Source organism: Crocodylus porosus, unplaced genomic scaffold (genome assembly GCF_001723895.1).
Source record: "Crocodylus porosus isolate Cpor-Errol unplaced genomic scaffold, CroPor_comp1, whole genome shotgun sequence".
In the NCBI taxonomy this organism is placed as follows: domain Eukaryota; kingdom Metazoa; phylum Chordata; order Crocodylia; family Crocodylidae; genus Crocodylus; species Crocodylus porosus.
In genome coordinates this window covers 7679479-7701513 of record NW_017728886.1, presented here as the reverse complement: position 1 = coordinate 7701513, position 22035 = coordinate 7679479, and the positions used below count along the sequence as shown (strand labels likewise).

The 22035-nt window shown below is 52.5% G+C and overlaps 1 protein-coding gene across 1 annotated transcript in view; it reads right to left on the bottom strand.

The window, feature by feature from the left end:
* Nucleotides 1-4206: 4206 nt before the first annotated feature.
* The window catches only part of LOC109318602 (zinc finger protein 91-like), a 28299-nt gene continuing 10470 nt past the window's right edge, over nucleotides 4207-22035 (bottom strand). Inside the window, exons 2-3 of the mRNA XM_019548323.1 lie at nucleotides 17283-17528; nucleotides 4207-7327 (exon numbers count right to left, since the gene is read on the bottom strand). Coding sequence (XP_019403868.1) covers nucleotides 4577-7327; nucleotides 17283-17528 — 2997 coding nt within the window. The 3' untranslated portion in view covers nucleotides 4207-4576. The remainder of the gene's footprint in view (nucleotides 7328-17282; nucleotides 17529-22035) is intronic.

Sequence of the window (22035 nt, the reverse complement as noted above, 5' to 3'; positions counted from 1 at the left end):
GCCCAGAGAGGTTGCATGATCTGCTTGGGGTTGCTATAATGAGCCTCCATCTGGCACGAAGTGCTGTTCAGCGCAATTATACAGCTGGGATTCCAGGCAAAGACCTGCAGGCCCACGTGCCGGTCTTCAAACCTCACTCCCCCATCTCAGTCCAGTTAAGTCAACTAAAGTACGGCAATGAGATGGCACATATTAGTTTAGTAAAGTCTTTTATTCCAAAAATGAGAAGCAAATCAGAAGACTCCAGTAAAAATCTAGGCTAGAGGTAGATAAGTATAAGGATTGCGTTGCATGTCACCCAGAGTATGCACAGAAGGAAATGACTTGATTAAAAAGAATTACAGGAAAAACTTAATTAATTAATTTATTTTTATAAAAAGAAACCTAGGAAAGAACGACAAGTAAGACTACCGACTTGTATGTTAGATTTCGGAGAGAAGAAGTGCGTTCCCAGGTGAGGTCCACAGTTCTCCACGGTTCTCACTAGTTCATTAATACTCTTCAGTGATACAATCTGGATTATAATAAATAAAGACTTAAAAATGTATCGGGGAAATTGAACACCCTCCTCTCTCTCTCTCTCTCTCTCTCTCTCACACACACACACACACACACACACACACACGCTGCGTGAAGTATACTGGCCTCTTCACAAAGCTGAAAATCTATCTCCCAGTCTCAGCCAACTTCACCTTTTCTTCAAGGGGCTTCTCTACATGAGGGTGGCAGCAGGCCTGAGCATGCCCCACACGCCTCTGAGGCTGCTCTCCAGTTCCCAGTCCCCTGCGAACCTGAAAGCAGTCACAGGGCCTAAGCCTGGAACAGCTTTGCCAGCAAATATCCGGGTTGAGAGCATGCCTGTAGATGCCGATGGATGGGGCTCGCATGGCGTGAGACATGCTTCGGCCTCTCCTGGCATATGCTCCTGCCCCGGTGTAGACATCTCTCTTTCGATAGCAACAGGGCTAGTGATAATGCGGAGTAGTTCGTTAGCACTGCAGACCTAAAGAGCCTTTTCGGTGACGTTAGCAACGTTGCAGCGCTCGTCCCTTTGCGCTCAGGCTGGTGGCTACCTGTAAAAAGAAGGCTACGTTCTTGTGCAGACTACTGATCCTACAAACCAGTCGTGGAAGGGTGAGCCTGTGCGACGCAGGTGGGCCACGTTTGCAAGTCAAGGCACGGTGAGATCCTGCTGTCCTTTTCAAGAGCAATAGATGCAACTCGTGGTGGTTGCTAACCACTCCAGTGAATCTGTTCCCAGCAGCTGGGCAGTTTAGAAGACTATGACAGGTCTGATCGGTACGGATGCTATTTGGCAGGAGTGAGACCTTATTTTTGCTGTTGTCCTATGTACTAGACGTCCTGTCTCTGGATACATTCACCTTACGGTGTTGCACCCATGCATTCCTCCCTCCTCCCCCAAATGAAACTTACTTCTTTAGAACGAGGCCCGTTTCGCACATGTACTTGCCAATGTGGCTTAAATGATCCCACAAACCTCACAGAAAGCTCTGAGCGTACTCCTGCAGGTGTCTTTAAAAAACAGCCCTTCTGCTTTTGGTGTTGTTGCCATCCCTAGCAACATTTGCAGGAAAACAGCCTCTTTGCTTTCTTAAGAATTCATCAGCTTCTCTTATTCCGTCCCTCCTGAAGTCACACTTTTCTAGAGCTGACCAAAAAAAAAAATCCCTCGACAGTGTTCACGAAGAGTTTTGTATGGTTGGGTTTTTGTGATCACTGATGTTTGGGAAGTGTCCGTTCCTTATCTGCGTGCCTCAAGTTTGCAAACATTTGCTATGCATCATTTTGTTTCTCTCCTGTTCGGAAACAAACTCGTTATTCTGCTCAGGGGGCGCACGTTATCCCATGTGATTTGTGATTAATCACACGCGCCAAATGAACCGTTCCCAAACACTCTGTAACTCAAATATATTCGTGGCAACCGGGAAGTCTTTGCAAGATGCTAACTGAATTATAGAAGTCAGACTTCGTTATAGAAGTATAGAAGTATTTTTGGTTGAAGAATATTTGGCACAGAAAGTTGCTTTTACACCCCCCAAATTCTGGAAAACACCTTGTTGTTTCAATCTGTTTGATCTTTGCGTGGATGTTTCAGGTGTTTTTCTTTCCATTGACACCCGTGGCTTACTATCTAGACGTTCTGTTGCCAGTTTCCCTGGGTTGGGACTGAATAAAAGGGAAGGGAATGATATTTAAATTTGTTAGTAAGCTCTGGAATTAGGCGGACGTTGCACAGGCTACCAGGTAAAATAATTTAAAACCTGCCCTGGGGTATGTCCTTTTACAAGCAATTAATAATTTCACCATCTTGAGTCCTCTGTGACAGCAGAGCTCTTTGCCATGGTTAGCAGAATAAAACTGACTTTTTGCAGAGGCTGAAAGAGCAGCATTAGCTGCAAGCAGAAGAATGGCAGGTACCATAAATCTACGAAGAAATCAAGGCTGCTAGTACTAAGGAAGGAGATGCATCATTGAGGCCTTGACCCTGCAAATGCTTTCATGCTTGTCTAACTCCGAAGCCCCTCTAAGATTGTTCATGTGCTTAAAATGATGTTTGCCACTCAGCTGGACTGCTGGGGGTTGGACAAGAAGAGCTCAGAGGTCTCTTCCAACCACAGGATCCTGTGCTCCGCGATGCTGGCGTGATTGGGAAGGAATTTAAAGCAACATTTTAGGGATGCCAGGGAACTCTCTCGGCATGTATGCAGCTGTGGAAGAGTCCCTGGAAGCAAATGTCCCTTGGGACATTCCCTCTAACCCCGTTGATGCGTGATGACTTCAGGAGGGGAGCATGTGAACTCTTAAGGGACAAAGGTCCTGCCTCTCATGCAAGTCCTAACGCTTTTAACATGAGACAGCAGAAGACATAGGACACCAGTGGGATTCTTTCAAAACTATTTCCCAAACCGCTGTCACCTCTGCCACCATCTCCGCTGCACGGGGGATGATGGTGAGAGCAGGAGATCCATTGGGATGGCCCAAAGCTGACAAAAAGTTGGGGAATGCGTCCTGTATACCACCGCACCCTTCAGCCCTGAGTGGAAGGAAGCTCCTCCATGTTGCGGGGACTCAGTGGTTTTTTGTGGGCTCATGTTCAGCTGAGACGGACGGAGCTAGGAGACACGGGCTTTACCTAGCAATCTCAGCAGGATTTGTCCATAGGACTGGAAGGCAATGGAAGGATAAGTGCTCAGCAAGACCTGAAACCATGAAGGGGAAGAGTGCGGGGTGGGGATGGGCAACCCCTCCTTGCATATGCTCCGGGGTCGCAGGCCGGGCAGCGTCATTCCTCTGGGATTGCGTTGTTGGAGCGACAGGGTCGCAGGCCTGTGCCACGTATTTCCTTCTCAGAGGGGTTTTATGCATGGCAGTGCAATACTATGGTTAGGAATTCAAATGCAAGGCAGAGAAGACCAGTTGCAGGGCCTTCCAGCAGCCCTAGCAATGCTCCCTCGAGTACACCCCATACTCAGTAAAATGGCTAGGCGCAGGAGTGCCAGAGCTATGTTTAGGGTGGGAAGCACGGAGCAGATGCTGCAAGGTATCAGTCGGCCTGTTTCCAATAACATCATTGCACTAGCTCATCTAGAGCGGAGGGTCTGAAGCATCTCGGGCCTGCTTTCCCCCTGCATTACTCCAGCTTTACACCTTGGCATCCCCTAGAAGTAACCTGGAAGAAGGCAGTGGTCAGACAGGCCGAGGAACAGCTGTGTGTTTCAATTCCTGACCACAGCATTGCGTGGAAGCTGTGTCCGCAGTGACCTGCCTTTATTTAAAAAAATAATAACATCGGTGATCAATAAAAACCACGCAGGAGTTTTTTTTAAAGTGTGATCATCAGACTTCGAAATAAACACCGTCAGCTTCTAGCAGGCGCTCTTTTTCCAGGGCCCCACTCCTGCAAGGTGGTCCACACTTGCGAACATCTGCATCCCCTATACAGCCTTACTAATTTCGATGGGGCTCTGCATGAGCCCGGGGGTCCACCCTTATGGGGTCCCTTGGCGTCGTCTTCCTCTCTTTATTGCTCTGGGGAATGAAGGATGCAGCTGTTCTCCCAAAGTCTACCTGGGAGTCAGGAGGGCCGGCTGAATATGAATCAGTGCTTCTGGTGCCTGCAGCTGAGTGCTCGGGCCTGGGGGCTTACCCAGCGTCCACTGAAGCCCATGGGGAGAGTCAGTGTTGCTGACTCTCCTAATATTTGGTGTTTTTCCCTCCCTCAAATCTCCAGCTCCTGGAGTCAAGTGCATATATCAGAAATCACAGATTTCAAGTAAAATAATAAGTCAGCTTCTCTCCCACGTGGGGGCAGAGAAAAATTGTAAGCACAATCCCCTGAAGGCTCCTAAGCCGGAAGGCGAATAAAGACAACCCCCAGCGCACTGTTCTTTCGCCCTGAAACCTCGCGGTTTGAAGACAACCGTGCCCTTGTCTTCAGGTTGGCTTGACTTCAGATCGCTCGGGGTTGGCAGCGCCGGGGGTGGGCTCCCGTTCCTGCATGAGCTACTGGATGACATTTTTTGAAGCACATCCTGCTCTGCTGGGGAGCCAGTCATCATGGGACCGGCAGGGTCTCGTAGCCATCTGCACTGACCTCCGTCTTCACCACGATGACGCGTCCGTTGTGCTCGCCCGTCTGCTGCTCCCCGCCTGCGCTGGGCCTCTCTGCCGCATCCTTCCCACCCCCGGGAGGGTCCTTCTTCTTCAGGTGGTTCCTCTGGTGCCTCTTGAAATGCCCCACCGTGGTGTAGCTCTGCCCGCAGTCCGAGCAGATGAAGGGACCCCGGCGCGCGTGGGTCAGCTGGTGCTTCATGAGGTTGGCTTTCTGGGAGAAACTTTTGCTGCACTGGGCACACTTGAAGGGCACCTCACCCGTGTGGATTCGCTGGTGGGTGATCAGGATCTCTTTCCTCTTGAAGTCCTTCCCACAGGTGTCGCATTTAAAGGGCCGGTCCTGGGCGTGGGAGGGTTGGTGCAGGAGCAGCTGGGCCCGGCTGGGGAAGACGTGCCCGCATTTGTTGCACCGGTTGGGCTCGTACTTGGTGTGGACCCGCTGGTGGGTGATGAGGGCGATTTCCTTGCGGAAGCCGCGGCCGCACACGGGGCAGGGGAACGGCCACTGCTCCCCGGTCGCGGCCGTGTAGCTCTCCCCGCACTTGGAGTACTTGTAGAGCTCCTGGGCCGGCTTGTGCTCCCGGGTGTGGACCCTCTGGTGGGTGGTGAGGGCGATCTTCTGGGTGAAGGCCCTCCCGCAGGCGGCGCACTGGAAGGGACGTTCACCCGTGTGCGTCCGGCGGTGCACGATGAGGCGGGACTTGTCGATGAAGCTCTTGGGGCAGTCGGCGCACGGGAACGGGCGCTCGCCCGTGTGGATGCGCCGGTGCACCACCAGCTGCGCCTTCTGGGTGAAGCTCTTCCCGCACTCCTCGCAGCCGAAGGGCCTCTCGGCCGCGTGGAGCCGCTGGTGGCTGGCTAGGTTCTCCTTCGTGCTGAAGCACTTGCCGCACTGGCTGCACCCATGCTCCTTGCCGCCACTGTCCTCGGGGGTGCTCGCAGCCCGCTCGCCCTCCGGGCGCCCATCCAGCTTGGCCCTCTCGTGCACCCGGTGGTGCTTGACCAGGGCGATCTTCTGGCGGAAGCCTCTGCCGCAGACGGCGCAGGGGAAGGGGCGGTCCCCGGTGTGGATGCGCCGGTGCACGGTGAGCCGGGACTTGTCGATGAAGCGCTTGCCGCAGTCGGCACACGGGTAGGGCTTCTCACCCGTGTGGATGCGCTGGTGGGTGACCAGCTGGGTGCGCTGGGTGAAGCGCTTGCCGCACGGCCCGCACGCGTAGGGCTTCTCCCCGGTGTGGATGCGCTCGTGCTTGGTCAGCTCCCCCCGCTTGCTGAACGCCTTGCCGCAGACGCTGCACCGGTGCACCCGCTCCTCTGCGTGGGCCCGCTGGTGGTTGGCCAAGTTGCCTTTCTTAATGAACGTCTTGCCGCACAGGCCACACGTGTACGCCGCGCCTTTCCGCGGCACCGCTGCGGAGGAGTCCACCCGGTGGCCACCGCCGGCCCCGTTTTCGGCAGGGGGCTTCCCCTCCGTGCCCCCTGCCTCACTGGGGCTCCCCTTAAAAGCCCCCTTTTCCCGGTCGTGGACCCTCTGGTGGGCTGCGAGGCCCACCTTCTGGCTAAAGCTCTTCCCACACTCGCTGCACATGTGGGGCCCCTCGCTCGAGTGGTGGCATTTCTGGTGCCTCAGCATCTCCCCTTTGCTGCTGAAGCTGCCCCCGCACTGAGCGCAGACGTGGGCATGCACGCGGGCGTGGGTCCTTTGGTGGCGGATGAGGTGGATCTTTTGGCGGAAGCCCTTCCGGCACTCGCCGCAGCGATACGGCTCCTCCCCGGTGTGGATTCGCTGGTGGGTCACCAGGACGGACTTCTTCTTGAACGCTTTCCGACACGTGCCGCACCGGAAGATCCTCCCCCCGTCCGGCGTGGCTTCGGGCACGATGAGCCGGGACGCCTCGCCGGCGAGGGACCCGGGCCCGCCACGCCGGCGCGCCCCGTCCCCGCTGTGCACCCGCTGGTGTTTGATCAGGGTGATCTTCTGGCGGAAAGCCCTGCTGCAGAGCCCGCACTGGAAGGGGCGGTCGTCGGTGTGGATGCGGCGGTGGGCGACCAGCTGGGACTTGTCGGCGAAGCTCTTCTGGCAGCTGCCGCACGGGTAGGGCTTCTCGCCGGTGTGGACTCTGCGGTGGACGATGAGCTGCGACTTCTGGGTGAAGCTCTTCCCGCAGTCTGGGCACTGATACGGCCTTTCCCCGGTGTGGATCCTCCGGTGCTCCTTCAGCTGCGACTTGGTGATGAACCTCTTGCCGCAGTCGGCGCACGGGAAGGGTCTCTCCCCTGTGTGGGTCCTGAGGTGCTTGGTGAGGTCCACCTTCATCCTGAAGCTCTTCTCACACTCAGGGCAGGAGTGGGGCTTCTCCTTCCTTGGGGCCTCCTCCGGCGCCGAGAGGTCTCCAGCTGGATTTCGGACTTCCTTGCTGCTCTCCTCTTCCATTTTCACGGCCTGCCGGGTCATCGGCTGAGCTGCTGGGTCAACGCTCCTATCCTGCTTGTGCCCAGCTGCCAGCACCTCCTCCCTGTGGGTCTTTTGATGTGCGGCCAGACCACCTTGATGGTTAAAACTGTCCCCGCAAATAGTGCAGGTGTACGACTTCTCCCGGGAGTGTCTGATCAGATCTTCCGCCTCCAGCTTAATCACCACCGGGTTCGCCATCCTTCGGTTTCTTGGAAACTGGGCCTCAGCTGGCAGGGACTTCATTCAAGGGTCCTTCTCTCCGTGGCCTCCAACTCTTTTGGCCTGCCATGGCTCAAAGGGATTTGGGACCCAACGGAAGTGCCGACGCCAGTTTTCATTATGGTTTTCATGGAGAATAGTTCTTGCTTCCTTTCCTGGATCCTTAAATCGCTGGGTGGAAAAAAAGAGAAAATGAGTCACATGCTGTTTCGAAGGAAGATGGGCAGAGAAGAATCAGGGCTGTGGTCGTACATTTAGTTCGGTACATTTAATGAAGGAACAAACCCAGGCAAACCTGTTTGTTTTCAATTGTACTATAGCAGATCTATCGCGGACAGTCGGGATCCCGCGGGAGCGCTTGAATGGGCTTCTACTGCCCCGGTTTTACTGCACCAGGCTGCGATTTCGCTTGCTGTGCACTGCTATGGCAGCGTTGTAGCCAAGCACTTATTTCAAAGAAGTAAGCACTGACTCCACCCAGGCCTTTTGGGATGGCGATTGTGCAGGACCAAGCACTGCTACCTCAAGTCCCTCCATACAGCCAGGACGTGAGAGCGCTGCCCCTGCGTCTGCTCCCCACTCTGCAGACGGCAGTGGTGTCATGAGGCTGTTTGAGAGAGGAGGGCCAGGACACGCTGGGCTGCCCATGCCCCTGGGACTAGCAGTCCTGCTGCATGCGTGGTGGCATGCAAAGGTGAAATAGGTAGCACGCAGCTGGATGGGCCAAAGGATTCACGTCCCAGGGGCCATAGGAGGGCATATGCTGTAAGCCCAGGTGAAGCTGCCTCCGTGACTCTCTATTCACCTCTGTGTAACTGTTCATCTGGCCGGCGGAGCAGCACAGAGGCCTGGGGAGGATTGCACGGCACGGCTTCCTCTCCATTAGCCGTGTTTCTCATCACATGCCACGGCAAGGAGCCCAGCAGCAATGTATCTTGGTGGCAAGCATGCAAGATATGCTAGCCCAAACGGCCCTGCACCGCTTCTTGCAGTAAGTCACGGGAACGCTGCAAACCCCCGGACCCTAGTAGTACTGTGTGGCATGATGAGCTTCATCCATGCTTTTCGTCACACCCCTCTGCCTGCGGGTTTGTTTTTAATGCACACCAAAAAACCCCCAAAGACTAGCAACAGCGGGCAGCAAGCGAGAGCAAGGGCCAGCAGCCTGGGCCCGTCTCTCAGCTGCAAGCACAACCCACAGTAAGCAGAAATGAAACTAGCACTTACGCCCCCGCTGTGCCCAGTCTGGCTAAAAGCAGCCGCGCAGCAGGCACCCAAGTGATTCAAAGCAAGGGTGGAGGAGGCTGGGGTAGCTGGGGGCCACTGGCTTCTGGGACACCGAGGATAACTCGTTCCTCCTCCCTCCTGGGAGCTAAGTGGGAAACTAAGTGAGGCTCAGACTTACCAGCTGATAAAAAAGATGGAGCCGGGACGGGGATGGGGGAATGACCCCTTTCCTCCACCCTCTGCTGAGAACAGGAGCTGGAGGAGTCATCCCATTCACCAGCAGTAGTAGGCTCTTATCCTCTTAGCTCAGTGGTTCTCAATCTTTTCTAAGGCTCTTTCTTCAGAAAATGCCAGGTCCTAGCTTTCCCCTGTTCATTCACAGATGCACAGAAGTTTAGGGCCGGGAGGGACCTCACGAGATCAGTTCTTGACTGTGGAGAGCGAGTCTACTCAGAAAGACCCCGGCAGGGCACAATGTCGTGGACACTACGGCTTCCTACTTGAAATCTTGGGGTTCGTCTTGTGAATCACGTGCCAGGGTTTGCACACCTAATGGTGCTAATATTGTGCAGCACTCAGCGGCACCCTTAAAAGGATCTCACGCCACCTCAGGGTGCTTCAGCACCTTCCTTGAGGATCACTGGGCTAGATGCATCAGATACATTAGTAAAAGGAAACCAGCCCCTGCTGAACCAGGTGGGAATGATACCCTGGAAAGAGCCGCTCTTGCAGGCAGTGGGTTCAAGGAGGTGTCTGGGGGGGAGGGGGTGTCTACACGTGTACATTTAATGTGCATTAGCTCAAATTAAGGCACATTAAGGGTGCGGGTCTACGCGTACATGCCCTTAATGCACCTTCAAAATGGTGATTTAAGGCTATTCGAGCCTGCATAAAGCAGCTATCAAATTTATGCGCGGATACCTAAATCACATTAGTGAACATGTAGATGCACTAGTGCGCATTAATGCAGTTGTGTCCATTGACTTGGGAGTAACTTGAGTCCCAAGTCAGTCCGCATGCCCACGTTAACGTGCATTAGCATGTGCCTGTGTGGACGTGCTCTGGAAGCCTAGCTGGGCACCTCACTCCTCAAGTGCCATATGGCCCTTGAAGTGCCCCACTCCTAGGATCCCTTCTCTGGATGGTTCATATGAAGGAAGATCCCTTCCCAGGCTGCGCTGCCAGGTGCCAGGCTGCCTCAGCCGGCTCCGCTGTAGAGCACCAGCCATCTCAGCTTCCCCCTCCCGGTCTTGTTTGTTCACCTGGCAATAAGCCTCCTGCCGCATAGGTCACTCCGTGGTGGAGCACTCGGGGACCTTCGCACAAGCATCTGGGATCCCGAAGCATGGGGGCCACCTTTGCCCTGCAAACTTGTGTTGTTCGTAGTCTGCTCCCCTCCACCCCAGAAGCAGCTGCATTTCACCAGCGCAGTGGGAGTTTAGTCTGGGAAGCATTTGTGGGGGCACTTAGTGGTCGGAGCTCCATCCCCAGTGGCTGGATCACTCGATCTGCTTTCTTGCTCACTGTGTGGCTGCCCTGATCTCCCTTCTCCCTCTCTCACACTCGCACGGACCCACACAGCGGCTCCAGCAAAGCACGTCACCTTTGTTCGATGCCTGAGACTCCCCTGCTGCAGCCGGCGCTCGCGGGGCAGGGTGGAATTTCCCCAGAGCATCGTTTCAGGCTGCCCTGCCAAGCTCAGTTTCCCTTTCTGTGCTTTTCTTTTTCTCTCTCTCGCTTTTTTTTTTTTAACCTACCCAAACCATAAGGAGGTTCTGCATTTTTACAGGGAAGCAGAGAGCTGGGAACCCCAGCTGTGATTTAGCTCGCAAAATCCCAGCAGCCGGGTAAGGGGATGGATTCCAAGCCGCGAAATGTTTCTGCCTTAAAACCAACCTTTTTCAACACTTGGGTTTCACGGCAGCCACCAAAACTTCCAGCCATTTCCTGGTTCAGCCCGGTGCCTGTCCTGGGCTGCCACAAACGTGCACAGAAGTTTTCTGCGAGGGTCTCCCCAAAAAATCTCAAAGTAGCCCCGTCCTTACCTGCGTCTCCTTTCCTTCAGCGGGAAGGTTTGAATTCAGTGATTGTCATTGCCCAGATTTCCCCCTTTCCACACACTTTTGTCTCATCATCTTCTTCTCCCACTTACTTCTCTAATGTCTGCTGTGCTGACTCACAGGAAGTCTGTGTCAGTGATGTAAAAACTACCGGGGGGAGGGAAATGGGAGAAAGAGGAGCTGATGCCGGGAGAAGAGGGGTTAGGAAGTGGGAAGAGCTGGCAGAGTCTGAATGGGCTGCAAGAGAGGCACGCCGCTGGGCCAGCCAGCCTGGGATGCCCCCTGGTACCACCGCCTCCGCTCAGATGCTGCTTGTGGGGGGCATGCTCGCTGGCAAGGCCCTGCTGGGAGATGTAGTCCTGAGGAGGCAGGGAGCCCACCGCTCGCAGTTTTGCGTTAGAGGCTTGGCAGCCTGTGGGGGAAGTGTCAGCCCACAGGAAGCGGGCTTAACCAGCTGCATTAGGAGTGCCCCAGGCCTGTTTCGGCTGCTGGAGCTGCATGCAAAAAAAAGGATCCTCTATCGGCTTGTTGTTGCAGGGTCAGGTGTAGGGCTCCGGCTGGAAGGAGACATGGCCCTGGCAAAAGGGGAGTTTTCGCAGCCTGTGGGCTGTGTCCTGCAACCCCTGTCTCATGAGAGCAAGCCTTTGAAAGCTGCCTGGGTAAGGGGTGAGAATAATAATGTTTGACGCCGTTACAGGGCTTGAAGCACTTTGCAAAGGCAGATGGGGAAAGGTTGGTGGAGGGACATGAACAAGGTCAGCCAGGGAGTCAGTGGCAGAGCACAGATCCTCAGCCTCATCTGTCAGCAGGGCTGGGGCATTGCATCACGGGTCATGGGTATCTAGGGAATCGTTTGACAGAGCAAGGAGCAACAGTCTGAAGTTGCAGCAAGGGAAGTTTAGGTTGGATATTAGGAAAAACTTTCTCACTAGGAGCGTGGTGAGGCACCGAAACGGTTTACCCAGAGAGGCGGTGCGCTCTCTCCATGCTTGGAGGTTTTTAAGACCTGGCTAGGACCATTTAGTTGGGGCTGGTCCTGCTTTCAGCAGAGGGTTGCACTAGATGTGACCTCCTGGGGTCCTTTCCAACCCACAGTTTCTATGATTGTATGATTTCCTGGCAGTGACTAAGGGGACACCGCAGGGCAAGGGCAGAGCTGGGAATTGAACCCAGGTGTCCTGCAGGGTCACTTTGGAGGGTTTTCTATCTAGCCCCCCTGCTTTCCTAGCAGGCAATATTGCTCCCTAAAAGCTTGATCCACCGGGTGGAATGACTGGCTGTCAAGGGCTTTGGATGAGCCCCGGGTGGATGGGTTCAGGCCCCCCCTCCTTACACAGGTGGGTGCAAGGCCGCACTCCTGCAAGACTTGTGCAGCTGCTGAACTTTACACCTGGGAGTAATCCCACTGAAAGCGACTGGGTTACTCAGATGTGTAAAGTCGAAGAACCGAGTCCATGTGCAGGACTGGGGCTTGCCACCGTCTCCCTGCAGGGGATGGGCCATCTGGAAGCCCCTTCCCACCCCCGACTGCAGGAGTCCTACAGCCCCGAGCGCGGGAATGGCGACGAAATCCTGCCTGGGAATCTCGGCTTTCATGAACTAATCAGTCTGTTTCTAGCTCTCATGGTTGCTGGGGAACATAAAACAAGTGCAGCCACCAGCAGCCGGGGGAAAGCACCCCTAATTATTACTGTAGTGCTTTGATATTTTTTTTTTGGATGACGGAAACAGATTATATACCGATTCCTGCCGGCGCCAAGAGGCCATTCGTGTAAGCGGTGCTCGCTGAGCGTCTGGGATGTATTATCAGGCCCTGCAGATCCAATTGTTGCAGGATGACTGGAAGGCGATGATTCAGGTGCTGATGTTAATATATGTGCCCGAGTGCATAACGTCAACTTTAATTTGTAGCCTGCTACCTCTGGCCCTGCACTGGGACTCGGGAATCCTGGATTCTCTGGGTCTGCTACTGGGCTTTCTTTTGTTTCCCTGTCTGTATATGGTGCATTATCTCCCCTGCCTTCTGTATAATGGGAACAAGGTTACCAACCTTCTGGGTAAAGCACTTTGGGATCTACAGATGAAAAATGCTAGGAAAGATTTTTGTTGCTCATTTCTATTGATTCCAGATGCCACCAAGAGTTTTACCGAGTCTGTCGTAGGCCCTGGTGGTGGGATTGTTCTTGCAGCCCAGACATCTGGTGTCTGTTTGCTGCTAATTTTTTCAATGCCGGTGATGTCAGGAGGCCGGAGGGAAAGAAGGAGATAGCTTTTCTGAGCCGGAGCGTTGCAATAAGCATAGCCTCTCGCTCCAGGGACCAGCTCCTAGCACTATCGTTTGCACTCCTCATTTGTGAATGATTTCCCCCATATAAAAAGCTTCGGCCAAAGTTCTCTTTCCCCCCCTTAAGTCCCCAGTGTTTCGATCACGCTTTCTAGAATTAGTTAAAAAAGAAACAGATCCCTGAATCTTCGTTATTAGGATGAAATCACGTCTAGCAGATGATTCCAGCATCTTTGGGGAACGATGTGTTTGCTTTTAGAGGAGCAGACTGGGAATCGCTGAGTTGGGCATGGACACGAGTGTCTCATGTGATCTTGCATGGAGCCAGTTCTGTACCGCAGGTTCCCCATCCTTAAAACTGGGCTACCATTCCCAAGCCTTTTCATTGCAGGTCTACAAAACCGGTTTGGAAGGACACTTTTGTCATTAGCTGATTTTTGAAGAATTGCTCAAAGCAGCCTAAAGTCTGTCTTTTCCTTTTGACAACAAAACCAGCTTTCTCGGCCTGCCTGTATTTGTACTCAGCTCTGCCAGTGTCTCCTCTTTAGCCTATTCCTTTCCCTCTCTCCTTGCCCATAGTATTACTCTATTAGTCCTCATTTTCATTAAAAATTACCCATAGGGATCCACATAATCAAATACTTTGCTTAAGTCGGACAGATGAGCTCTACTTGCTGTCTACTCTACTTAAGTCAGACAGATGAGCTCTACCTCTGTCTAGAAAATCAGGTGTCTTACCAAGGAAGGCATCAGTTTGCCAAGATCTACCTTTGGTAAACCCAAAGTTGCATTTTACTCAGTTTTCCATGTGCTCAGTAATGCTTTCCTTCCAAATCCCTGCAGAAGCCTAGTATGGTACTGAGGTAATGGGCCTCGATTTGTCCCTCCTTCCCCTACCAACTTCTCAAATGAAGTTACAACCATACGTGTGAAGGGAGCTGCAGTTCTGCATGGTTTTCTTTTCTTTTCCTGTAAGCTTGAACATTTTTGGGGGGTGGGGGAGGAGAGGGATATTTTTGGTGCCTTGACTCCTAGTAACGTGCAGAATAGGCTGTCCAAGCAGACCCATGTCCAACCTGGGCTATACAGACAGTCGTGCTGCTCTCACAGTCTCTCAGGTAGGTGAATGTGCCCCCAGTGCAGCTGCACACTTCTGCTGGCATTAAGATGCCTGATACAATCATGGACAACGAGGGTGGGAAGGGACCTCAGGAAGTCGCATCTAGTGCAGCCCCCTGCTCAGAGCAGGACCAGCCACAACTACATCATCCCAGCCAAGGCTTTGTCTAGCTGGGCTTTAAAAACCTCCGAGGATGGAGAGTCCATCACCTCTCTGGGTGACCCGTTCCACTGCTTCACCGCCCTCCTAGTGAGAAAATTTTTCCTAATATCCAACCTAAACCTCCCTGGCATTACCTTTCTGCTACATGTGTCATAGTGTTTTTAGGTATCCAGGTTGTAGCCATATTGATCTAGAGGAAAAGGCAATCGGGACTCATAGTAGAGATGATATCTTTTATTAGACCAACAAGATTTTTGCAAAACAAAGTCTTTAATTGGTGTTTTTATGCCTTCCTCAGAGGCACTGGGTATTGGCTGCAGCCAAGGTTGGGGACTTTGACTGGGCTGTGCCAACGCTCCCGCTGGGACTTAAAGTTGAAGGTTTCCAGCTAGGAGGGTCTTGCCCCTCTGCTCAGAGTTAGACCGATCACCATCACTGGGGTCAGGGAGGAATTTTACCCCATGGTTGGATTCGTTAGAGGGTAGACTATGGATCTGTATGGGAGGGTTTGGATAGGGAGGATCCTGCCTCCAGCAGAGGGTTGGACTGGATGACTCTGGAGGTCCCGTCCAGCCCCACTTCTCTGCGTCTGCGATTCTAGTACATTTATTTCCCTTCCAATATGTAATGATATGTATCAGCATAAGAAGCATAAGACATCTTTATACTCAAATGACTTCATTCTCAAAGGGTCTTGACTTTACCATTATGGTAAAAATGCTGCAACGTGAATAAAGGAAATTGGGAATAATCATTTTGAAACTTTTTTTTTTTTTTTATTCTGGAAGTAGAGTGTTTTGAGCAGAGGTTTACTAACACAGGGCAGTCAGACAGGGACAAGGGTTGTGGCAAGGCTGGTAGGAATCAATATAATGTAACCCGTTTTCCAGATCTGTCTGGAAACCCTGCACTGTCGGTTGTGTCTTCCTGTCTCAACAGCCAGAGTGATAAGGCCGTGAGCCTCCCGAATCAGGCACACAGAGCCGCATTGCTTGTCCTGCGGGTTTTGCAAGGTACCTGAAAGCCCTGGCAGGGCAGAGGGGTTATAACTGGCGGAGGTATCATTTTAGTCCCACTGCCAGCTTTGCAGAGGATGATGCCCAGTGGAATGGGTACGAGGGCAATTAAAAGGTGGTTCAGTCCCAGCTCTGTCTTGGTCACCCCCCGGTTGCCATCCGGATTTGGGAATGAGCAGGGGATTTTTGAAGGTGGTTTTTGACACAACCACATTGCCTGGGGCAGGGACGGGCAATCTGCAGCATGGGTCCCACAAGTGGCACGGGCAGGTTGGGGTGGTGGCACAGCAGCAGACAGGGCAGGGAGCAGAAAGCAAAGCAGCCGATCGAGTAGGAAGCACAAAGCAAAAAGCAGAGCAGCGGGGAAAAGGGATCAAAGTGGCGCTCGCAAAGAGCACTGGGCTAAATCGTAACATGCCTGCCAGGAAGGTTGGTCCCTACTGGCCTGGCTCTGCAGGGGCCCACCACAATTTTCCTGGGTGCTGAGAAACCCCCTGATAAGAGGGTGGAAGTGCTAGGAAAGGGAGTCCAAAGGTATGAAATACAGAGGTGGGAAAGATGCGACGGTTGCAGGGGGAACTGCTGCAAGGAAGCCCTTCAGGGACAGTATTGGCTTTGCTTTGTGAGCGGACTTGCATAATGAAAGATGCCCTGCAGCCAAGGGCTGCTATGGTGTAGCACTGGCTTTTCTCTCCCTGCACTGATGCGATGCATATTTGCATATGGCAATAAACAAATGCCATGCCTACTAAGGAAGCTGGGATGGTGAGGGGTGAGCACTGGGAAGGCAAGCTGTTTTCAGACCCCACTGGAAAGCAGCTGCCGGGCTGGAGCAGGTGGCACGGCATTAAGAAGGAGGGCTTCCAGCCACACGACCTTGGAGGCTGCCCCTTGTGCTGCTGGTGACCCCTTCTTGTCCTCAGAGGAGGCAGAGCCCCAGGAACCTCTTCCCCAGTGCGGAGCAGGGGCTGCGGGATCCTGTCCACCCGGCCTTGATCCCCAGCTTTGCAATCCAGGCAGCCAAGGAGTCCACCAGACAGAGGTGTTTTCTCATCGTCAGACTTTGACGCCTTCAGAAGAAGTGGCCTGTGCACCTGTCTGCAAGCAGCAGGTCGTGTCTCTGCCCCAGCTCAAACACCACCCGCTCAAGCGCTTTGCAGCCACTGCATGAAGCATGAGGGCATCGGCCGCTGGGGGGGCTCTGGCAGGCAGCAGGTGGGAGAGTGTCTTGGTGCTCCCAGCTTTCATGCACCGGTTCTGCTGCTTCGAAGGGGACCCAGAACCTGAGCCCTGCTCCTGCCCCCTTCCCCTCCTCTTCTTCCCCCCTCGGGGCCTCTTCCAAACCTCCCAGCCAAAGCCATTGACCCTTATTGGATTTTATAACAGTGCAAGGGGAGGAAAAAACCCATCACACGCACAAATGGAAAGAGCTCTTTATCTTCCACGCGACCTCCAGTTATTTTATACACCAGGACCGAGGCTATGATTGTGCCACAGCTATTTTTCATAAATCTCATAGAGTTGGGGCAGAAAGGGCAGCATCCAGGGGAAACGTTACCAGGCTTATTTCCAGCTGCCAGCTCCTAATCTCACCAAGTGTATCGTCCCGCTTTGGACATGGGAATTGCTGTTTGGATGGTTAATGCCCCCGTTCTCCTGGTCCCTGGGTCTCTCCTGGTGCGATGGGGTCTCCCCTCTGCCTAAATGGCAAGATGAAGCTATGGAGGTCTTTTTCAGTGCCTGGGAGCCCCAGGCCAAAATCCCAGTCCAAGCCATGATAGCTGGAGAAAGAGAGAGGGCGTAGCACCTGGGGAGTGTTTGAGTGTCTCCTGCAAGATATGCAGAAGGAACGAGCCTTGCTACAACCCACCCCTGCCACCCCCAGGGCTACAGGGCAGAGGTGTCAAAGATATGGGCTGCACGCTGAAGCCGGCCTGTGACACCCCATCATTCGACCCTCGGTGCTGGCCCCGGGTCTTGAGCTGACCCACAGGCCACGCATGGTACGCGCAGAGCCTGGGACATGCAACTCCCACTCAATGACCCACGCTACATGCAGCGCTTGTACAGGACCAGTTTTGGCCCCCCTACCCCCTCGTTTCACCAGATCCAGCACCCTCATCCCCAGCTCTTCCCGGTCCAGGATGCAAACTGCTAGGAGCTGGGACTTGTTGGCGAAGCGCTTGGGGAAGTGGGCGTGCAGGTGCAGGTGCTCCCTGGAGCGGGCGCGCTGGTGGGCGAGGACGCTGGCTCCCTGGGTGAAGCGCTTGCCGCACGTGGCGCACGGGTACGGCCCCTCGCCCGCGTGTGTCCGCTCGTGCTGGGCCAGCTGGGACCTCATGAAGACACGCTTGGGGCAGCAGCCGCATGGGAGCGGCCACTCGCCCCGGTGGCTGTGCTGGTGCTTGCTGAAGTTGCCTTTCCTTCCCGCAGCCGGGGCAGGCGTGTGCCATCCTTCTCCTCAAGCCTCCCTCGGAGCTGCAGGGAGCTCCTTGCCAGCTTTCCTCCCCTCTGGGGCCTGGGGACGGTTCCTCCCTTGTGTTTCTCCTGGGCTGGCCAGGGGTCTCAGACCCTCATCTCACTGGGGGCCTCGGCTGGACCGTGACACCTCCTGGCCCGTTTTAGGGGTGGCCTCTTGTCACATCTCCCTGGCCCCCAGCCCCTGGGATGGGCTGTCTCCTGTGGGTCCTCTGATAAGCTGTGAGATTCCCCTCCCGAATAAAACATCTCCCACATTTAGCACACTCGTGCACCCTTTGTTCCCTGTCCACAGTGCCAGAGCTCTTCTTCTCTCCATCACGCCCACCTGGTGGGGTTATCAAACCTCTCTTCCGCTCACATCTTCCCCCACCGTTGGAGCAAGGGCCTAGTCTTTCTGTTCCCTCTAGTTTTGCATTTTCCATTGCTGCAATGCCCTCCCTCCCATTTGCTACATGGACAGCATGGCTTTGCTCTCAGCTTCGCCTGGCACACCAGGCTGGGCTGGACGCTTCGTTGGCAGGGAGTAGCTTGGGCACAAGTGTTTTCTGCCAGGTTGTCTTCTTTGTTGGCTTTTTCCTCACTCGTGGAGGTTTTCAGCCAGCCTGGGCGTACTCTCACTTCTCCTTCCGTGTTTCATTTCCCAGTTGGGTTCCTATTTTTGGCATGCTCCTCTCAATGCTTCTCCTTATTTTTTAAAAAAATCTTCAGGCTTTAATCTGTTGCATGAATACCAAAATGCAATCAGACATTGGTTCAGGGGCTGCTGCCCAAGAATAATCCATATTTAGAAATTTTGGGGGAAAATCTCAGAGTGGCCATAAATGACGAGCTGGAGCCATTGCCGTGTAGATGAGCACTAGGCATCGGGACTCCTGGCTTCATTTTGTAACTTTGCTGCTTACTTGCTTTGTATTGTGCAGGTCACTTCTCTTCTTGCTGCCTTTGCTTCCCTCTCCAGAGCAGAAACAAGGCAGAGAGAGGGAGAGAAAAGGTGGTATTTATTATAACTTGCAGATTAGCAACTGAAGCAAAGAAAGATTAAGGATGAAATCTGGGCCCCACTGAAGTTAACGGGAGCTTTGCAGCTGTTGTCAATGGAGTCGCCACTTCCTCTCTACACGGCTTGCCCAGTCGCAAGCAAAGTCCAGGAACTGAGAGCTGAACTAGGATCCCTAGAGCCCAGCAAAACCATATCCCTCTATAATATGAGTAGTCTCAAAAGACCTTTGTTCATGTTTTACCGTGTCCTTCAGCATTTCACACACAGCCCAAGAGTGCCTGGAGTTTGCAAGCTGTAACCTGTATTTCACAAACCTTGCTGTTTTCCTCGGTCCCAGGTAAACCTGTTGCTCTTTGCTATATAATTAACATTACCAAGCTTTGCCTAGTCTTTTCGGGGGCTGATTATCTTTTTTTTATTTGCTAACAGCCAGCTTCTTTCTTCTTGCCTGTCGCCCCCCTCTGTACACAGAAAAGGGCGCCATTATTCACACCAGAGAGCAGTTGTTCCTCCTGTCTGTACACCCATTTTTCATATCAAATGGTTCAGACAGGTTTAAAGCCCAATCTTTAAAGCAAACCTATTTGAATAGTTAATGTTTCTGGTCTTTTGGGTGAATCAGCAAATCAAAAAAAAGAAACACTCGTCGGTTCACTTGAGATGAAATGAAGCAAAACAACAAAAAACAGCCCCTTATTCCCCACGAAAGAGATAGAGGGGAACGTGTCTCCAAATTTTGTTTTTGTGTGTGCTATACCTTTATCATGCAAAGGTAATAAAATGAACCTATTTTGTTTTGGTATCTCTTGAATTTAATTTTTTGAAAGTATTCCTCCTCCCCCATCGCCACGCACACACTTTTAGCTAAAGTTGTTAGTGAATTCCCAGCAAATTTGGTATTTTAGATCTGAAATGGCATTTTTACTGAACTGAATATTGGCTAACACTATTTATATCTGCTTCTGATTTAACGCCCAGCTAACACCAGTGAAGCGTTCAGTCCTTGGACTTTCAGGGACTTTTTGCATTTCGAAAGCAATTGTGACTAGCCCCTATGTGGTTTTAAAGGCGTGGAAACAGGATTAAATTGCTATTTGAAGGGAAAATACTTTAGCCTCAGCCTGTGGGTGAAAGTACCATTCCAACATCCTGCTATACCATCATGACTGATGTCCGGGGAGCGGAAATATCCATGGCACGTATCCCACGTGCAAATCCAGAGGCCTTGGGGTTCAGATGCCCCCTAGTCTTGCTTGTCCCTAGCCAAAAGGCCATAGGAGCAAGCTAAAGGGAGAGCTCAAGAGCAATCTCCCATCACCATAAATTGTGTAGCCAAGAGCCTCTCACTGAGGGGCTCTAGTAGACTGTCACAGGGGTGCCTGCCCACCGCGCAGTGGGCAGGTCTCCATCCTCAACTACACCAGGCTGGGAAGAAGGGGAACTCCCCTGCCGGGTCTAAAAAACCACCTGGACCAAAACCATCATCATGGTATCTCCCCTGCCAGGTAATGGGGCATTGCATGGCCTGACTCTATGGGTTAGACTGCTCTGCATTACCCCTCTTGTGAATCCTGCCTCTCAAACCAATGTAGCTGGCAAGAAGAGGAGAGAGCCTCTCTACCTCTCAGCTTTACCCCTCTAGGCTGCCAGTACAGTGGCATGGCCAGAGGACAAGTCTCCTCTGATGATTCCTGAGGCCTGGTCCTTAAAGCCCATTTGCAGCTGATGTAACAGAGGTGCTTGCTGTGGTTTTCGCTGTTGATGCACCGAAAAGCAATCTGAAAATACACAGGGGCACAGCTGGGCTTTATATGCAAACTCACCCGGCCAAACTACATATATACATACGGCTGCTCTGACCAGCTCCTCGAAGCTTCTCCCGCCTAGAAGACAGTGAGCTGCAGGAGAGGGGCTCACAGACAATTTAAAAGGACACAATCCTATTCTTACATGCTGCAATACTCCTTGTCTATAGCCAAGTTTCTAAGTGGAAAACAAGGCTCTTGCCTTGCAAACGTGTATGCACATACTTACCGTTACCACTAGCAGGTTACAGACAGTACATTTTTACCAGTATAAGTGATCAGAAACCAGCCTGCATCCATAACAGAACAGAAGGTCAGCACACATAGACTGGTTTAAAAATGGTGGAACCTGGTCCAGGATTTGCACCCCGGCCCCTCCAACGGCGCACGTATGTCGTGTTCGCTACCGATCTAAACTACGCTGCTTATAGAAAATCACGCGACGTCGCTTGATTCTGCCTCGGGCTTCTTGAATGCCTGTACCTAGCCTAGGCAGACAAGATTATTTGGGTAAATGTGCTAGCTTTTATTGGACCAACTGAATAGTTGGAAAAATTGTTCTTTGTGAGCTTTTGGGGACAGGCGCCCTTCCTCAGGCATAGGGAGAGTCTGCTGGTCTGTGCCTTCTCTCTAGTGTCCAAATACAGGCTTAAGCCAATATGCAAAAAGCAGGTCTGTGAAAATGAAAATGCATGACAGGGAAGATCAGAGGAGATAAGCGTTAGTAGGTGTGAGACCAGCTGAGGGAGGAGGGGGACCAAGGGAATGTCGACAGGTGATAAAATGCATCTGGGACAGTATAAAGATGTCACCTGGGATTATCGGATGGCAGGCAGGCTATATAATGTGCCATAAATCCAACGGCAATATTTAGTCCATGGTTTTTTATATCTACTAGATTTATGAAGTGAAGTTCATAGGCTTGTCTGTGAAAGGTGCTTTGTAAATTCCCTTTGAGGGTCAGAAGTGAGAGACGGCGAGAGAGTGGTTGTCTTGTGAGAAGTGTGCCTCTACAGGTAATTGGGTATTTTTGTCTTTCTACCTAGCCTAGGAACAGCTACATTGATTTCAGGATCAGGGCTTGAAGGGCCAGCTCTGACAGCTGCAGAGAAAAGCTGCTGCTCATGATAATTAGTAGCAACCAATGAGCACTGAAGCTGTATTCAAGCATGCCAATATGCTGTTACCTTTAAAAAATGTTCCTTGCTTTAAAATCCAGATACTTGGTCTTACTGACATTTGTGTAGATACAACCCTTGAACCTTCAAGGGCTTGTTCACACACGCACACACGCATGCATGCACACACGCGCCAGTATACAGCAGTTTGGACGTGCCAGTATAACTATGCCAATATAAGTTCCCCTGTGGACACCCTTATTCTGGAATAAGAGCAACTTCATTATAAAGTGATGTCTGGCATACTTATAGCAGCATAATTGTGTCGCTTCACAATGTATGTTTCACTTTCCCAAGTGAACAAGCATGAAAAGTTGGAGAAATCCAGAAATCAACAGGATTTCTCCTTTTGTTAATGTTTGGCAGGCTGTTAGCTGTTTTCCTGAATCAGGA